At 28.5% G+C, this 19601-nt stretch overlaps 1 protein-coding gene across 1 annotated transcript; it reads right to left on the bottom strand.

Moving 5' to 3' along the window:
* Nucleotides 1-1220: 1220 nt before the first annotated feature.
* Nucleotides 1221-6594, bottom strand: LOC137810588 (protein NRT1/ PTR FAMILY 4.6-like). Its single transcript, XM_068611939.1, has 5 exons — nucleotides 6508-6594; nucleotides 6304-6412; nucleotides 5729-5946; nucleotides 2820-3251; nucleotides 1221-2521 (listed from the first exon to the last, which is right to left on the bottom strand). The coding sequence occupies exons 1-5, from the start codon at nucleotides 6508-6510 to the stop codon at nucleotides 1544-1546; spliced, it is 1740 nt and encodes a 579-aa protein (XP_068468040.1). The 5' UTR covers nucleotides 6511-6594; the 3' UTR covers nucleotides 1221-1543.
* Between the last annotated feature and the right edge of the window lie 13007 nt (nucleotides 6595-19601).

Raw genomic sequence — 19601 nt, 5'->3', positions numbered from 1 at the left:
AAAGATGGACGGTGGAGGCTGTGACCTGTGATGATATCAGACTAACTACATTCACTAGCATGGACCAGTTTTGTCTATTTTCAATACAAACTCACCTTACACAACAGGGAATGGCTCAATAATTATGAAGCACGATGTAAATTCATTTAAATTGGATCATACAAGTGGAAAATCACCATCCGCATTAATACAAGACGTGATGATTCAATGACTGTACACATTTTCTGTGCATGCAAGCAGTGACCTGCAAGGTGATATATGCTTCTCCAAATTTGTATTTCTCAGGAACCATGGCTAGCTGCTTCTACCATTAGCTTGGTTCATGAAAAGAGGAGATAATAATAACAATTTCTTTTGACATTGTTAAGTATATATATGATTTTTTGTTAAGACGTAGAGGAAACTGAATTAAGTTGATTTGGTCAATGTTACCTTACAGCAAATGAATTCAACTATTTCGATATATACAGTTTATAAGTTTATACTACAAACTAACTCCAATTATCTCCTAATTTCTGATTTACAAGGGGAGAAATTATTAAGTAGTTCTAAACCACCATAAACTCCACTAATCATTATATAACACTAGTTAAATGTCATTAACTGTTTTATTTTAATCTTAAAATCAATTAAAGATTAAGGAGAATTACATATTGAGTATTAGTTAAGAGTGTGCGTAAGACTGATAAACTATAATTAATAAGTTAGTTTGATAAATACAGAACATTTAGTAAAATATATCAAAATAGTTTATTTCAGGAGTTTTTAACTTCTAGTCTATAATTTATTTAATTTTTTCATTACTATTTTTAATATTTTTTTATTAATTTTAATTTATTTTTAATTATTATATATTTTAATTTTATAGAAATAATTAGTTATTGTATTATTTTTAGTATTTGTTTAATTATTTTTTATGTAGTTCAAATTAAAAGAACTATATAACATTACAAATTGAAGTAATAAATAATTACATGAAATATGAAAATTATACACAATCAATTTTTAAAAAAAAAATAAAAGAATTTATTTTTTTAAAAGTAAATAAAAGTTAAATATGCTTTAGCTAAAAATCACGTATCCATCACTTATTTAAATGAGATTATATATATTATGTGTTTTGGTTGCACATCTTCTCTCGGCTCTTAAGAAGCTTTGTTTTCAAACATAAGTGGATGTTTAAATTTGAGTTGAGAAAATTCAAAGTACTTTTGCTGATATGATAAAAACAATAAATTTGATATAAGAACCATTTTTGCTCTAACTGTTGACAAACGAAAGAGTTAGAATGATTACACATGAAGAAGCTATACCATTATTTTTGTTTCTTTTTCTGTGTTGTTTCTATTCTATATTAGCTAGCATATGTATATATATAGACAGATAGATATAGGATATCCCAATGTTATCTGAATTGGGGTAAATGCTCTGTGCACCTTGTTGAACACAGCTCCAGCATAAGACTGGCTTGTACAAAATTTGATCGATGAACTCTTGAACTCAAATGCTCATATGGACCTTATGGAAATTCCCATATGCTTCATTAATTAGCAGTACCTGTCCCTCTATATTTGTATCTAGTGGCCCAGTACAGGTAATGTAGGAAGTTCAAACCACTTAGCACACACATGAGCCAATAGAACTTATGTAGGTGATAGTGGTTCAAGTTGGCACCAGATAGCCATGGTTTCTGGGTGCCATTTCCAGTGACGCTGTTTACTATAGATACAATCACTGAACTTAGGTAATACCCCATTGCCAAAGAGGCCCATGAAAGAGATGTGGCCAATGATCTCATTCTTATTGGTGCTTCTGAGAAGAAATATTCCAACAACCCAGCCAAGGTGAAAAGATCAGCAGATCCAAGGAATAAGTACTGAAAAGCAATCCACAAGAATGTGATAGGTAGTGGTTTGGTTGGATCATCAAGTAGGCCTGAGTGAGTGGCTACCTTTTTCCTTTTCATTTCAACAAGAGCAGCCACTGCCATGGCAACTATAGAGAGTACTAATCCAAATCCTATCCTTTGGAGGTGAGTGATCCCCATTTCTGATTTGGTGGCTTTCCTGGTGTAGGGGATGATAATGTGGTCATAAATTGGTGCAAGGATCATGATGAACACAACTGGGAAAACTGGTAATGAAGATGGTGGCACCTTTAGGGAACCAAGCTTTGTGTTCATAGAAGCAGCTTGTTCAACAGAGAATGTTGACAACTGAGCTAGGCAACAGTTAAGAATGATGGTGCAAGCAAATATGGGTAGTACTTTCAACACTACCTTTACATCTTCTACTTGTTCTACAGTGCATTCTAGTGATGAATACCTTGGCTTGTTTGTAACTGCTTTGTTGAGAAATTTGAGGTGCCCTGTTGGGGTTTCAGTTGTTGTGTTTGCCTTTACAGTTTCTTGTTCTGATTCCATTCTATTTGAGTGTTGATTAGAAGGGCTAGAAGACATATTAACAACAGCACTGCTAGAGTTTTTGTATGTGCAGCTATTCAGTAAAGCAGCAAGAAAAACCTGCTCAAATCAAGCCAAAAAAACATACCATAATAAATTAGTCAGAGAGGACTATAGGACAATAATGGAAGGAAGTTATCTTAACAAGACTAAATCATGAGTACACTGTCAATGCAAAGAAATTTTACATATCATCTGATAAAAAACTGATAAGTTTGTCGAGTTTTTTTAATAATAACCTTAGAAGTTATATTCAGTTAACAGTGTACACACTTTTACATTGATAGTGTAAAGAAATTAAAATCATATAGTAAACTAAATAGTCAACTTAATTAGAGATTGGTGCAACGTTAGTTACCTTTAAAATTGTTGTAAGTGGACTTCCTGAAGGTATCTTGTTCTTGTAAGTAGCAGAACCGGAAAGGAAAACTGGGATAGATAGAAAAATGCTAATAGTAGAAATTGCAAAACCCCATTGCCACCCTTTGTTGTCTTCAATCCACACAACAAAAGTAACTGCAATAAGGGCACCACATGATAGGCAGAAGACAAAGTAGTTGAAGAAAGTTGATCTCTGCTTCCTCCCAGATGGGGTGGTTTCATCAAATTGTTCACCACCATGTGCTGGCAGTGACCCTTTGATCCCTCCAACCCCCAAAGCCACCAGATAGAGGCCAGCAAACAGCATTGCTGCTTTCCCACCATTAACTTCTTCACACCGACTGTCTCTGTCACACTTTGGTGGCTTTAATGAAGGATCACGAGCTTGGATGGTCAGAACAATCAGACCCTGCACAAATTCTACGCATTCTTTACCCATGCATGTTTTTGAAATATAAAAACCAGAACAAATATTAGCTCTAATTACACACTAAGCACTCATTTTCTTCAAATAATGCTAAAATGAATTTTGTTAGAATTAATTTTACACCATTAAAAAAGATTGAAAACTACGCCAAAATTAACTTCAATTATAAATTGCACCTTGCTGACTATTGATATGTATGTATATGCATAAATATCACATTGAAAGAAAATGATTCTTGACGTAGAAATAGGATTGGCTACATGACATTTCTGGGCTAGACAGGGGTTTTTATAGAGGCCCAAACTGGGTACAGAGCCTGCCAAGTCCAAGGTGTGTTCCAGCAGATGGGCTGAATGTGATTATGAACACAACCAAAAGCTGTAGCAAAATATCAAGCAATGGAGCCCACTACCAAATGTTAGACATGAATGCACATGGGAATTGTGGTGATGGAATTAGTGACACCTGCCCCTCTTTAATTTTTTTTCCTCTTTTCTTGCTGAGTGGAAGAAGGCAAACCAATAAAAAAATCAGAATTTCTCCAAATGCTTTTGGACTACACATCATCAAAAGTGTGCCTAGTGCCTACCATTCGTCGAATATTTGACCAACCAAAGAATGGTCTAATACTATGCAAAAAAGTGTCTCATGTGTCACATAAAACAAGTTCCATGCGTCCTTCCTGACCTCGGTTTTGGGACCGTGCACGGACAAGGACAAGGACGTGTTATGATCCACTACTATCATTTTCTTATCAAATATCACTGTGTTGTGTTGGCGTTTTGAGTAAGTTATGTGTGCACAATGGATCATCAAAACCACAGCCACACACGTGTGCTTCTCAAACTTGGTCTGCTACTACTATGATCCGCGAACTTGCCTTATATGTGCCTTTTAAACTTCTGGAACGTGGAGACTTTACAAAAGAAAAACATTCTAATAAAAACAAAGGCATTAGGACAAGATGCTCATCATGAAAATCTTTTGCACAAAGATTACAACTCACATCATAAACCAACGAAAAATTAACTTTATCTCTCATGTCATCAATTCTGCCTCTAGACCAAGACATATTTTAGGTAAAAACACTTTTGATTTAGGCTCAGAGTTCATGTTTCTGTGTGTGTGAGTGCATACTATATATATATATATTTTTTATTTTTTTTTCTAGGGAATTTTTTGACCAATTCGTGCCTGAGCTGGTGGGGCTTTTCACACGCCACAATATCTTAATAGCATTCATTATTCACTTGGTTATGAAGCAGTTTAGAAACAACAGCGTGAAGTGAAAATGATGTCTTAATTAATTTGAACTCCCTGCTGTTATTGTCCATTGTTCATGTATTTAAATGGCTAATTGTTCCTTATGCGTAGCAGAAAACATTATTATTAAAAAACTTAAAAAAATAATTAAGAGACGAGGATGAGGTGTAGAGATGATGATGAGACGTAATAGTTGGGGGCGAGATTTGAGGAGGCAAAACGACAAAAGTTGATGCACTAAACAAAGGGGTCCTAGGCATTTGAGCAAATTAAATACGTTGCATGAAAAATAATACGTGGGTCCTCTTATTTAATAAACATACTTTTCCAAAGAATCAAAATAGTATAAAAATTATTTATTTAATAGTTTTTAAAATAAAACACTCTTTAACCTTTATAATAAACTCTCTCTATATCATAAGTAACACCAAAATATCATATTTATAGAAAGACAAAATCTTCCCCACCAACATTATTTTATCTCCTCCACTCCAAAATCACACAGTCGTCGAACACTATCAGCCATATTATGTGCCCTTCCCATTTAAATGTTGTTGTTAGATGCTGACCACAAGATCAATTAATATATATATATATATATATATATATATATATCATGCTCATAAGTTACTTTTTTTTTTCCCTCCCCACCACTAAGATTGCAAGTTCAAGGTAATAAACATACATATATTTACAATATTTGTAGTGAATCTTTTAAACTAATAATTATTCTTGACTTGCTCTGTGTCTGAGTGGGCATTAATGAAATTCATATCATAAGGTTTTGATAGACCAAGTGGAAGAGGGAATGCAGGAAAAAAGAAAGAGAATCCAGGGTTGGATAAGTGTTTTTAACACCATTCATAGTTTTCAATTCTTCCATCTCAATTTAGTTTTGCACCATTTGATTCAACCCTACTTTACAAGTTGCAAACCTTTGCAACAACTCAATCTTATTCCTGCAGACACGTCACATTCTTAAATTAATATTCCCTTTTCTTTCAGCGACATAACATGGAAAAGGGAAAACAATAAGTGCAAAAGCAAGGATGAGTTTATGCAATAGGTTTGAGTTGTGTGAGTAGTGAGAGAGATAAACAGAAACAGAAAGACTTATATACAGAAAGCAAAAAGTGATATATCTGATGAGATAGAAGAAAAGTTGAGGAAAAGAGTGTAATAATGTGGCGGCTTACCAGGAACTCAATAACTGCACTTATCAGGTAGACACGATAAGTAGTGAACAAGGCATCGGATAAGAAACCACCAAGGAGAGCAAGAAGGAAAGCAGTTCCCATGAAATTGGTGACATTGTTAGCAGATTTTGAAGGTGACATGTGCATATACTGCTTCAGGTACAAAACCAAGTTGCTAGCATTCGCCAAAAACGCCAGATTCTCCAATATCTCAGCCACTGTCCAAACACACAACAACCTCGGAATCAGTAACATACCACTATCAACTGTCTCCTATATTAAACTTTTCTTATATAAATTATTAATATTTTTATGTTTATCTTATAAACTCCCTTTTTCTTTTTGTCTCTAACACAAGAAGAGGTTTGTGGCTGAAACCATGCCCCCAAGAAATAAACGTTCATGCATTCTGACAATACCAGACTACATCTCTTTCAAATTCTGAGTCAAGTAATCTTTTCATGATGAAAAAAGATGCTGATATTGTTGGTTGTAGGAAAAAAATGCCTATAAATGTATGTGTGTTCAAATGAAAAGTTTTTTTTTGAGTGAAAAAAGAAGATTTTGAGACAGACCCAGAACAAAGGAGGCTGCAAGCATGCCTCCATGGCGTGCTCTGAGGGCAGGTTTGTTGTTCCAGTCCACATAGCCTTGCCATGTGGTAACTTGGGGAGCTTCTAGTTCCTGCAAAATGAATGATTGAGTGTGTTATATTAATGTAACAGAAGTTGTGAGAGTGAAAAATGAGAGAAAGAGAGAGAAGTGAATATGGAAGTGACCATGGTGGTTTGTTAAATTTGGATCTGAGAGAGGGTTGGGGAAGAAGAGTGATGAGTGTGGGGGAGATTTATAGGGAAGGAGGGAAGAGTCCAAGTTGGGCATAATGGTCATCACACACCACACCTTTAACATTCAAATTCACTTTAATCCTGCTTTCACATTCATTTTTTTTATTCCTTGCTAAATCTACTTTATATTTTCTTATAATAATAATAATAATAATAATAATAATAATAATAATAATAATAATAATATAATAGTGAGTCGTGAACACGTTAATGCCTTATGTATTATATTTAAATGCGTATTTTACACTTAATTTATATATGAATTAACTTCTAAATAAATTAAAGTTACTAACGTGTTTATCAAAGTACATTTCAGCAATATTGTATTTACGTAAATGATTATTAATTATGTACATAACTTGGATTTATAATATAAGAATAAATTAGTACAATAATTTATTTTTTTTAATTATACAATTTAAAAATATTTTTAAAAACAAAAAATCAGGCATTACTAAATTAAAAATATAATTTTAATTTTATAATTTCTAAATTTTGAATTACATTTTTATCACTTTAAGTTCTAAATAAATTATTATTATTATTATTATTATTATTATTATTATTATTATTATTATTATTATTATTATTATTATTATTATTATTATTATTATTATTACTACTGTTTATCTATGACTGCTAATAAGTATTTGTAATAAGATACCATTATAAATTTTATATAAATTTTACAATTTCAGAGTTTTTGAATTATAATTTTACTATTATAAAAAAGTAATAAGTAAATTATTATTAATATTATTATTAGTTAACTCATTTTTTATGAATATTTGTAATGTGATAAAGTCATTTTACATCATGATCATGATCAATGCATCTTATTAAATACTTTAAATTAGTTTATACGTAAATGGAGAGGGTGATTAAAAAAATAAAAAAATTTAAAACATTTTTATTAAAAATATTATGTAACATTAATTTAATGTTAAAGCACTTGATTTTTAATAAAATATATTTATTCTACCAATTTATTATAAATCACTTCGATTCCTAAATAAAATAAAATTTCATCCTAATTTTATAATTACCACATTCAACCTAATTGAAGAAGTAAAACTCTTGCATTTCAAAATCCTAACCAACACCATGTTTGTATGAATATAGGTGCCAAAGTAATAATATTACATTTTACATCAATTTAAATCTCTAAATTTTAAAGAGCATAAATATATAATAAGTTAATTAATTTAAGTTGTGTAGACCAATAGTTCACATATAATATATTAAATCGGTAAGAATTGATACTAAACCATCCACAGATTTTGAGTACAATTACATATTATGTGGATCAATATCTATATATCAAATTTTAAGTTCATAAAAAAAAGATATTATACTTTAAACTTAGTGAAAGTGGTTGAAATATAAATTACTTGATAAATTAATAATCATTTCAAATTTTCAATTTGCAGATTCAAAGCCTTCCAATTATAGCATATATGATAGAGCACATATTATATCATGAAACTCAACCATTAAAATTAATTCATGTTATCAACATTTACTTTTTTAGGTTTGATAATACTTTAATAGAGTGTTTGGAAGGGAAATTTTAAGACGATAATTAGTTTTTTTTAGAGAATTTTAAATATTTTATAATAAAATATGTTGTTTAGGCAAGGAATTTAAAAAAATAAAAATGTTATAATTTATTAGAATAATTGATTTTTTTTAAATTATAAAATTTTAAATTCTATCTAAATTGTAAGAATTTAAAATTCTTGATATTTAAAGAAAATGTTTTCATGTTTTTGGTTTTCTGTTCAATGGTAGCTGGAATGTCATCAACTTCACTAGATCGAGATATTGTTGAAATGATTAATTTTTTGAATTAAATTTTTTATTAGTATTAATATGAGTTATTTTATGATTTAAGCTGTTGGAACTTTTATTATTTTTGTAGATATTATTATTTTTTGGCCTATTAGTTAGAGTTTATTAGAATAATTAGATTTTTTTTAACAAATGTCTATTTGCTAGTATTTTTTTTAATGTTGACTAGAAACATTCAGCCAATATAAATTAAATTTTTTTTTTTTTACAAATATCAATTAGGGAAATTTGTAAGTTGACATCGATAAAAAAAAGTCAACAAAAACTCAAATAGTCAATATGGTAAAAATAATATTGATCAATGTGAACTTAAACAGTTGTAGTCAAATTGAAAACAATTTCAGTTAATTAACGTGAATTGAGAAGAAGTTTTATTAAATGCAAATTTGTCTATAAACTTTGGCTTAAAAATAACATCAATCAAAATTAACTACAAAATATTATCAAAAATGATATTTTTATTTTTTAACAATTATTTAATATTTAAATAATTTTTTGAATTTAGTGGTAATAAAAATACTTTATTCAAAAAAGACCTTTGAAAAAAGAAATAATTTAAAATAAGATCAATTCAAATTCATTTATTTGAATTTTTTACTATTTGTGAAATTCTCTATTCTCTTACTATTTCTGAAATTTTGTATTCAAACAAAAACTTAAGGTTTTGTTTGGATTGAAAGATAAAATTGAGAGAATAAGAAAAGAAAGAAAGAAGGAAAAAAATTATTTGAATTGAAAGAAAAAAAGTAAAAGTGATAAATATCGGACGAAAAGTTTGTAAGTAATTTGATTAATATAATAAGATCATTAAAATTTATAAATTTAAAAAATTACGAGAGTGTCTTTATATTAAAAATAAATTATGAATAAATGTTAAGAAATATTTAAATATGTATAACTCGCTTCATGTTAAAGGTTTATTCCATTACAAACCATGTATCTACATTTTCGATTATGTAAATGCAGGTTAATATTCGTAATTTTATAAAATAATTTCATATAAAATATTTTTTAGAAATATAAATGAGAGTTAAAAGAAATTTTAAATTAAAACAAAAGAATCATTATAAAATCTTAATTAACAATTATATTTTAAAATAAAAGTTAAAATATTTTCAAATAATATCTAAATTCAATTTATTTGATTTTATTTATTATTTCAATAGTTTTTATTTATTTATTTATTTTATTATAATTATATATATATATTAATAAAATATAAACCATTAATGAAAAAATATAAACTATATTCAATTATATTAGAACGTGATTTATATGCATAATGTGTTACTATATTACATAATCAATTATCTACATAACGTAGTTGATTTTGTTAAACTTTCTTTCAATGTTTGGCATTAAAAAAACTTTTACATTTATACAGTTCATTATGTGTAAATTTTCTTCATCATTATTTTAATAGTTTTTATTTAACGCGTACAATGCTTTTATTTTTCTATTTTTTTTTATATTAAAGAAGACGTTAAATTTAGCTACATGTAAATCATTAATTAAGAAATCTCTTCTATATCAAACTTACTAAACACATGTGGAATGAAAAAGAAAAATACATAACTTGTATTTATGTACTCATAAATATCTTGAGTTAAACTTCAGCATACCAAGTCAAATTCATTCTTAATTTTTTTCCTAATAGCCTAATTAAATTACGAAGGATGTATTCTCCATCTCCATCACTATATAGTCAAAGAAAATGCAAGACATTCATCTATGCAAAGGAGATATTTTGGGATGTTTAGAAATTTCCCAAGTTTGAAATTTTTGAGTGGAAGATAAAAGCAAAGAAAGAAAGAATGAAATAAAGGACATCCATACTTTTTTAGATACTCAAAACGTGTGAAATTTGAAAAGTCACAATTTTCACATTATTTTGTTCTTAAAAATGTTTTTTTTACATAAATTAAATTTTAAAACGGAATCAATATAAAAAAAAACTAAAAATCAAATAAAAAATACGAAAACCAATTAAAACTTTTTTTTAATTTACCTTTCTTTAAATCAAACAATTTAATTTAAATTTTAGATTAAAGACATATAACTTTACATTATTGGCACTAATTGTCCACCTTTACCTTTCATGAAGATTTTTCTATTAAAGCTTTATTAGAAGTCCTAAGAAAATCCATTCTTATAATCTTTTCCCTGTTCACACACCCTCAAACTTTAAAGAAATTTCCTTTTCCCTTCTAAAAAAAGTCTAAAAGGAGATTAAATAAACAAATTACGCCTAGTGAGTTTTTCTTAGAAGTAAATATAAATGAGTTAAGTGGGTTAATTTATTTAAACATATTTTGTTCTTTAATTTATTTAATATATTTATAGAAATATTTTAATTGATTTTATTTGATTTTATTTATAACACTACAATGAGAGTGTTAATCTATTTTCCTAAACATTAATCACAAAAAATATATTATAAAAACAATAAATAAAAATATATTAAATAAACATTCACTACAAGAAAATCATTAAATTTAAATCAAATTTAGAGATAAAAAATAATTAGTCACTATATTGAATAAATTAAATACTATTTTAGACAAAAAAAAGTTATTGGTATAGTAATTTATATTATTAATAATTAGTTACAAAAGTTTTACTTACCAATTTAGATACAAATTTATTGGTAGTTAATTAGATATCAATTTAAAAACTATTTATTAATAATAAAAACTACTTTAAATACCAATAATTTTTTAGTCTTTAAAATAATATCTAATTTAGTTAATTTAGTGACTCATTATTTTTTTTGTCTCTAAAGTTGGTTTCTATTTAATGGTTTTTTTATAACGATCAAAATATTAACTTATTTAATTGAGTAAACAAATAAATTAAGTATCCAAATTATTCAAACACTATATATTTGAACAACCTTTTAATTTAAAAAAAAAAAACTAAAATGTCAACCTACATAATTAAAAATAATAAATAGTTATGATAATTTTTTTATAAAGAATTTTTGATATTAAGGTATGAGTCAATCCATCATCATACTTAGCTCGAACTCATTCAACTCATGAATTAAGTAAATTGAGTTTAATTTGACCCACATTTAAAAAACTTATATTTTTTCAACATAGCCTAACTTAACCCATATTTAACTTAGTTTGAGTTTGAATCCATTTTCACATTCCCATGTTTAGCCTATTTTTTAAAAAATAAAAAATTAATAATCTTTAAGGTTAGATTCTTTCGTTAATTAGGAACTTAATTTATACGACGTAATCTTTGAATATTTAATTTTCTTTTAAAATAATCATGTTTGAAATAGATTGTTCTTTATACCAAAATCAAAAAGTAGGAGTATCATATCCACACTGAAAATCTAAAGGATTTAAGGTTTAGGGTTTAGACTGCACATAATTTACTGCATTTTTTTTATCAGCAAGAAAAAATAAATAAATATGAAGCAGGGTAACTCGTTCCGATTCCCAAGCAAAAAGACCACTTCTCCAAGACAAATCCCACACCCAAACATTATTAATTCAAGTCTCGCAAAAAGAAATCTTAACATCTTTTGATACTGATAGTGAAAACAACCTTGGAAAAAGATTTTTCAAACTGTCAGAACCCACCCAATTATCTTTTCAGAAAAGTAACTCCTACTTATTACCCAACATTTATTTGAAACGATCTTCAAAGGATGATCCCCAAATTTCTTGTTTCTAGACCTCCTTCAGATCTTTCCACCAGAGTGAATTTGAGTTGAGTAATCGTTGATCTTTAAGAATCCTCCGCCCACCATATTTAGATTCTAGAATATCCTTCCAGAGCCCTCCCTTATTCTGACTTAGACGCGACTGTATTGTTTGAAAAAAAAAACAAAAAACTAAGATATGTAAAAAATAATGAATATGTGAAGTTAAAATGACTAAATAGTATCTTTAACTTTAATTAAGAAAAAAATTTAGCATGCTTTAAATTGAATTAATTACAAATATTAATAATTAGGGTGTTCAACACTCATACTATACTTTATGGAGGAGACTATGGATGTAATGAAAATTTTGAATTTATTTATTTATGTTTAAAAACTTGTTGAATAAGCAACAATCATATATGAGATTAATTACCAATATACTAAAGCAATAATAAAAAGTATTTAACAAATATTTAACGACATAAAAGAGATATTTTTAGTCTGTTTGATAATAAACTTCACAATTGCACATTGAAAAGACATTAAAATGTAATTTTAAAATTACTCCATTTCACTAAAATATCATTTATTTTTTTAATTGTAATCTAATACAGATTTTTTGAACGTTTTTATTCCTAAATTCGGCTTGTTATATATTATTATGATGTTTGAAAGAAAAACGATCCACCCTATTTCCACTAACATGTGTGGCAACATCACATAGGTAAACTATGGTTGTCCTACCCTAAAGGAAATTTATAGGTTGTTCAGTCACCATGAAGCTGTGCAACACATGTTTACGCATGCATCACATTCACACACATTGAGTCCCTATTGGTCCATAAGAAGATTTGGTGCATAGTTTTAATTGGTACGTAATATTTGTTTTTAGGCATGCAACTTAAGACAGAAACACGAAATGTAAGAACTTAGGTTGGAGAAGTTAGTGGAGTTTCCATTTATGGTTAAGGAATTCCATTTTTTTTTTGTTTTTTTGGAAGAGTTCATGCATAGATGAGTGAGTCAAATTTTCACCTTTTCAGGACATACCTAACCATCGCACACTCCTTAATGTACAGCTAGTGACAATAACTGGATCCCACAAAAGTCATTATTTTAATAAAAGGAAATTAACAATGTTTTTTTTTAACAGTTGATGAGGTTCAAAATTCCTTTGACCCTATCCCTAAATGTCAAATGTTTTGACTAATGAAGATATTACCCTCACTCAAACCAATCCATGACCTTTATTTTGTTTTTGGGGTAGAAAACATGCGATTCTCACTTTCATATGTTTCGTGTATTGGTACGTCATGAAAGCAGTTTGAATCTGTCATGGGAATTGATAAATTTAACAAAGGGTTGTTTTCCATACCAATATTTAATCAATTTTGTTAGAATTTTTTTCTACTTTATTTACTACTTTTGGGAGATAATGTTATTATTAGAAGATTATTAAATAAAAACTAATTTTAAAAATAAAAAAGTAATAAATTATTATATTGAATAAATTAGATAATATCTTAAAGATTAAGAATTTTTTATTATTATTAATAAATAGTTTCTAAATTGAGATACCGTTAATTGGGATACAATTTGTTCTCCTCTTGAGAATGGAGGTTTGAAGATTATTAACCTTCATGATGAAAATAATGTGTATCTTCTTAAGCTTGCTTGGAACTTTGCTTATAGCAACAAACCTTGGTCTTTTCTCCGGAAAGCTAGGATTCTTAAATCAAAATACGAGTTTAGAATGATTTATAGATCCTCAACTATTTGGTCTGGAATTAAACAGTTTTATTCTATTATACTTGATTATAGTTCTTAGACTCTTGGTACAAACACTTTTATTAATTTTTGGAATGATAAATGGTGTTCTACTACTTCTTTAGCAAATATTGCAGGGTTATCTGATGGTGCTAGCATTCTGGATACAGTCTGTCACCTTTGGACTGGTTGTGATTGGAATATTCCCTTATCTTTACAGCACATGCCCCATTTTTTTTAATCATATCATGGTTAGGGAGGAACAAGCTATTCCGAATTGGATTCTAGATGAGTCTGTTCCTTTCACTCTTAAATCGGCTAGGACTTTTTTCTTGGAACTAGGAGTTCCCTGTGGTTAGGTAAATTCATTTGGTCTTCATCTATTCCGCTTTCCAAAAATCTAGTACTCTGGAAAGTTTTTTCATGGGCGACTTCCTACATATCAACATATTCAAAATAAAGGTTTGCATATATGTTTTATGTGTACGCTTTGTGAAAAGCACGAAGAGTCTATTCAACATTTATTTTTTGAATGTTCTAATGTTTTGCATATTTGGAGTTTGGTTATGCATATTTTTCTTACTTCTCATTTCTCTAATAAGGATGATCTTCTTTCTTTTATTAAGAATGATGGTAGTCCTTTGGTTAAATTGATTAAGTTTGTTGTGATAACTTTTTCTATTTGGATGATATGGCGTATGAGGAATTATTCTATATTTTAGGATAAGATTGATGTTTCTAGGGCTATTTCGGCAATTAAAGCATCAATGAAGAATGATATGTTGGACTTCAATGTGATTAAGTTTTTTTGATATTAATACTCGTACTAGTAAAGTTCTTCATCCTCTTCCTATTAGATGGGAGTTCCCTTCACCAAGCTGGGTTGAAATTAATACTGATGGGGTTTTTAGGGGATATCTTGGTCTTGCTACTTGTGGAGGTATTTTCCGTGGGACTATGGGGGAGTTTATTAGTGCTTTCTCTGCTATGGTTGCTGAGTTTTATGGAGTTATACATGCTACGGAGGAAGCTCAAATGATGGGGCTTACTAATGTATGGCTTGAATGTGATTTTGCCTTGGTTTATGTCGCGTTTACTGCTAGGACTAATGTTTCGTGGATGCTTCACAATAGATGGAATACTTGTCTTAATTACTGTGGGAAAATCAGGTTTAGGGCTACTCATACTTTTTGTGAAGGGAATGCGTGTGATGATAAGTTGACTAATTTAAGATTTATTCATAGAGAATCATTTCATTGGTATAATAAGCTTCCATCTACTCTGTTCCATCTAGATACTATATTAAAATAAAAGAAAATAATAGTAGGATAAATCCCTTATGTATATTGAACACACAAGGTTATATTTATATAGAAAAAGAAACATATAGAAAATATGGGCTAAGCCCTTTACATAAATATAAATATCTATAATATCTAATAATATCTAACAATCTTCATGAGCAATTTTGGATTTATTGCTACAAAGTGTTATGTAATATCAGTATATCAACTTAGTTTATGCATGATTGTGGCTAGAGATGAAGTGAATCACTAGTGCAAAAATCCATACTTTACAAAAACAAATTACATTAGTTTAACTGTAACTATTGTTAACAAAAAAATTATGTCAATTTCATAAAGGACTGTATTACGTTTATTGCCTCTAGAACTGATGTAATAGAGTCATTTTTACATTGGTTCTCACTTCCATCGGTGTAATATATGTTGTTTTATATGTTCGTGCACCTTCATTTTGTACCTTCATATATGTTCTCCAAAGCTTTTCTCCTTCGAGTAATGTGAACCTCTGCGCGTCCAACACTGTCGTGCAGTGTCGTCCACCAAGCACTATCCAATATCAGCCACCAAGCACCATCAAACAATACAAAATGGAGGTTCAATTAGTGGGAGAGAAGTTTGGAACCTTCATTACATACACACCTAATTAAGACAATTTCAAAAAATAATCAGCTATATTTGTCTTATTTAGATTGATATACAATATTTTTTATGATGTATATATATTTATTTTATTTATATTGATATACAATATTTGTTATTGTGTTTTACAAAACCCTAAAAGGAGACAAAAGGCCCCAATTGCATCTGATTTTAGCCTTGAGTCCTAAATGTTAATACAATTAAGGAGTTTGTTAGGGAACATGATTTATTTCATGTGTCTTGTGTCATTCCTTGGATAGAACAATCTTTGGCGTCGAAAATGGTAATCTGCTCTTGTACATAAGCATGCTTGATATGTTTACAATTATCCAAGGTAATTAGATGTTGAACATTGCAATCATTCAACTATGTTTAGAATCTAAAGTAGTTAGTAGCTAAAACATTCGTAGCTACTCTTTGATACCAATTTAGAAAATATTTTATAAATTTTTATTAGTAATATAAACTACTTTAGATATAAATAATATTTTAGTTTATATAATAATATCTAACTTAGTCACTATAGTGACTAATTATTTCTTGTCTCTAAAATTAGTTGCTATGAAATGATTTTCTTGTAGTGAATGTTGATGTTTAAGTAAAATTTTGGATAATTTTATTCATTTGTTATGTTAGAATGGGTGGCTTCAAACAAGAGGGGGAGGGGTGAATTGTTTTTACAAGATTTTCACAAATACTGGAGTTAGATTGAAAACTCAATAAAATCAACTAATTGATTTATCCGTTGAACTAATTATAAAAAACACAACAGACATTTTATCAAAATATAAACCAATTGTTTTTTAGAATTCAACCAATTGAATTAAACACAGAACAATGTAAACAGTTTATATAATAGATATCAAAGTGTGAGAGAGATAATGTACATGAAATTTATATTGGTTCACTCTTAACCAAGAGCTACATCCAATCCTCATCACACTACTAAGAATTCACTAAAAACAATTACACAAGAACAACCAAGAGTGTTGATCTTGAACCCTACAAGAACACACAACACTCTTAACCACACACAAAATTTAGAAACCTTATCTAAATCTATTTACAACACAAAACAATGAAAAGAATAAAGTTTGAATACACCTGGATTTAATACAATGAAGCACAATAGAATTGCAAACCCATAAACCTTCTTCACATCACAACAATAATCTAAGATCCAAATTTAATCTCCAAGAATGATTTAAAACTTTAGCATCTCTCTATTTTAAAAGTATTGTGTTAAGTGATCAGGAAACATCTTTATATAAGGCAAGTAAGATTGTTAAACCAATTTGATCATTTAATGTAACTAGTTGTATCAATTAAAAATAGTTTGATTAACATAATAAAATTTTCTTAAAACATTTAATTGATTTATGAAAATAATTGACTATTTTCTTTAACAAAAGAAATCACTAGATTAAAAACCGGTACATTTATCAAAATATCTGGTCGATTTCACTTAACATAAAAGATAAAAAAGAAAACAAATTATTTTTAAATCCTTTAAAAACCTTAAGTGTTTTCAATCGGTTGATCAATAAATCAATTTGTTAAAATACTTACTATAGTCAACAAACTTGAATAAAAGTAGTTTCAACTAATTAATATATGAATAAACTAATTAAAAAATAAACACAAATTTGGAAAACAAAACATTTAAATGATATTTCTAATAAAGTTACTTGGATCAAAATGACATGCAAATTTACATAGAAAAATCTACCTAACAAAACACACACACATCAATAGGTCTTCAAGACAATTTTGGATTCATCAAAGCTTCTTGTTCAACATATTAGTCCAAAAAAAATTTATTTTATTTTTTCAAAATTTGGTATAACTGGTTGAATTTATTTATAGTTACAAGTGGACAAACACATAAAATTTTTCAATTAAAAAAAGTACAAGATATTAAAATAGTTATGACTAAAATCGATACAATGTTTTCTCACAATCTAATTTTGAGATGATTAGTGTTGAAAAAGAGCTTTGATGACTCCAAATCTCCATGGATTGCTTGAAGGCTAATGGTAGCTTAGTTGGATGTGTTATTGGGTAGTTTGAATCCAAAGTTGGTTTAATTCAAATCTTTTTGAAAAGAGTGTTTTATGAAGAAGCAGAAAAACAACTAGTTGTTTTATCGTTTCAATTGGTTGTTTCATATTTGAGGTTTTTTGAAACTGGTTTTGGAAGATTTGAATTTGGTTGACTATGCTGTCAAACCAATTCAATCGGTTGTTTCGACAAAACAACCGACTATTTTTTAACTACCTTAACAGAATTCTGTTAAGTGTGTTAAATCTGCTTTAAATGTTTTCAAAATGATTTGGCTTTCATAATAAATGTTTTCAATTGCTTATTGGAGTATAAATGTTCTGTTATACACTCCTAGCAATCAAGTTACAAGATCAGTTTTTGAAATAAAGTTTTCTCCAAGATTGCTTAAAGTTTTGGATATTTCTCTAAGAGTGTGAAGTAAGACTTGATGTGTACTTTGATTTGATTTGTACCAGGTGTGATCAATCCTATTTCCTTCTTCAATTGTATTTTTGTAAGGACTTGTATTCACAGAGTCAAGGGTGTTCTGATCTGTGGTGTGATTGTGGTGTGTCAAAGGAAGCGTGTGTTCTTGAGGGGATCAAGATCACTTATTTGGTGGTTGTGTGTTTGTAATATGTGATTAATTGTATTAGTGGATACCCAGTGGTTTCTGGAAACTGGATGTAGCTCTTGGGATGAGAGTGAACCAATATAAATCTTTTTGTGTGCTTATCTCTTTCCCTGATCTCTTTGATATTTGTTTTAAGTTGTTTATATTCACTGCTGATAAAAACAACCGGTTGAATCGCAAAAACAACCGATTGATTTTCTGGAAATCAACTTAATCAGTTTTGTTCTTTGGCTTCCTTGATTTCTTTCTCTGTGATTCATCATTGGATTTCATTATACCTTCAAAGTTTGCGAAAATCCTTTATAAACAATTCAACCCCCTCTTGTTTAAGGCCATAAATTCTAACAATTAGATGACATATTACATTGGTCCTATAAGGTAATAACACGTGACATATATTACAACAATTATACTAAAGAATCAATGTAATATCTCCCATGATAATCTCAAAATTAACTTGCACGAACACATTTTGTATCAATCTTAATCATAATGTTTATAACTTTTTTTTATCAATTTACGAATCAACGTAAATATTATCGCATTTATTACATTGATCACATTTATATTAAATTACACTTTTAAATAAACATTATACTTAATTGAAAAAATTGGATGTAGGGAGAGGTGCCTAAAATATTATTTATTAAGGATGAAATTTTAATTTATTTATATTATTTTGTATATGGATTGCTAAGTTGTGCAAGGGAAGGGGCACAATATGGTATGGTCAAATGAAGTTTTTTGTGTTAACATATAACACACAAAAGATGTAATATCAAAGAGAATCAATATTCTTTAGATGTCATGAGATTGTTGTTGGGCTTTTGAACCAAAATATAGGTATTTATGCCATTGTATTGGGGTGTTTGTATAAAGGACATTGATACATTGACACAGTTCCATCCACTTGACACATAAATTTTTTTTTATGATATAATATTTAATCCAAAAAACAGTTGTAAAATGATTGTTTTTTAATGTTAAAGTGTAAAAAAAACTTTATTCTTGTATAAAACATTTGGAACATTGAAGGTTGTGTTTACTATAAAGGTAAAATATTATTCTACCAATGATGCCCAACTTACTTAATTGCCACACATTTGTTGACAAGAAACTATGTTTC

The sequence above is a fragment of the Phaseolus vulgaris genome, chromosome 2, assembly GCF_000499845.2.
Source record: "Phaseolus vulgaris cultivar G19833 chromosome 2, P. vulgaris v2.0, whole genome shotgun sequence".
NCBI lineage: Eukaryota > Viridiplantae > Streptophyta > Magnoliopsida > Fabales > Fabaceae > Phaseolus > Phaseolus vulgaris.
This window is presented reverse-complemented; position numbering and strand designations above follow the sequence as displayed.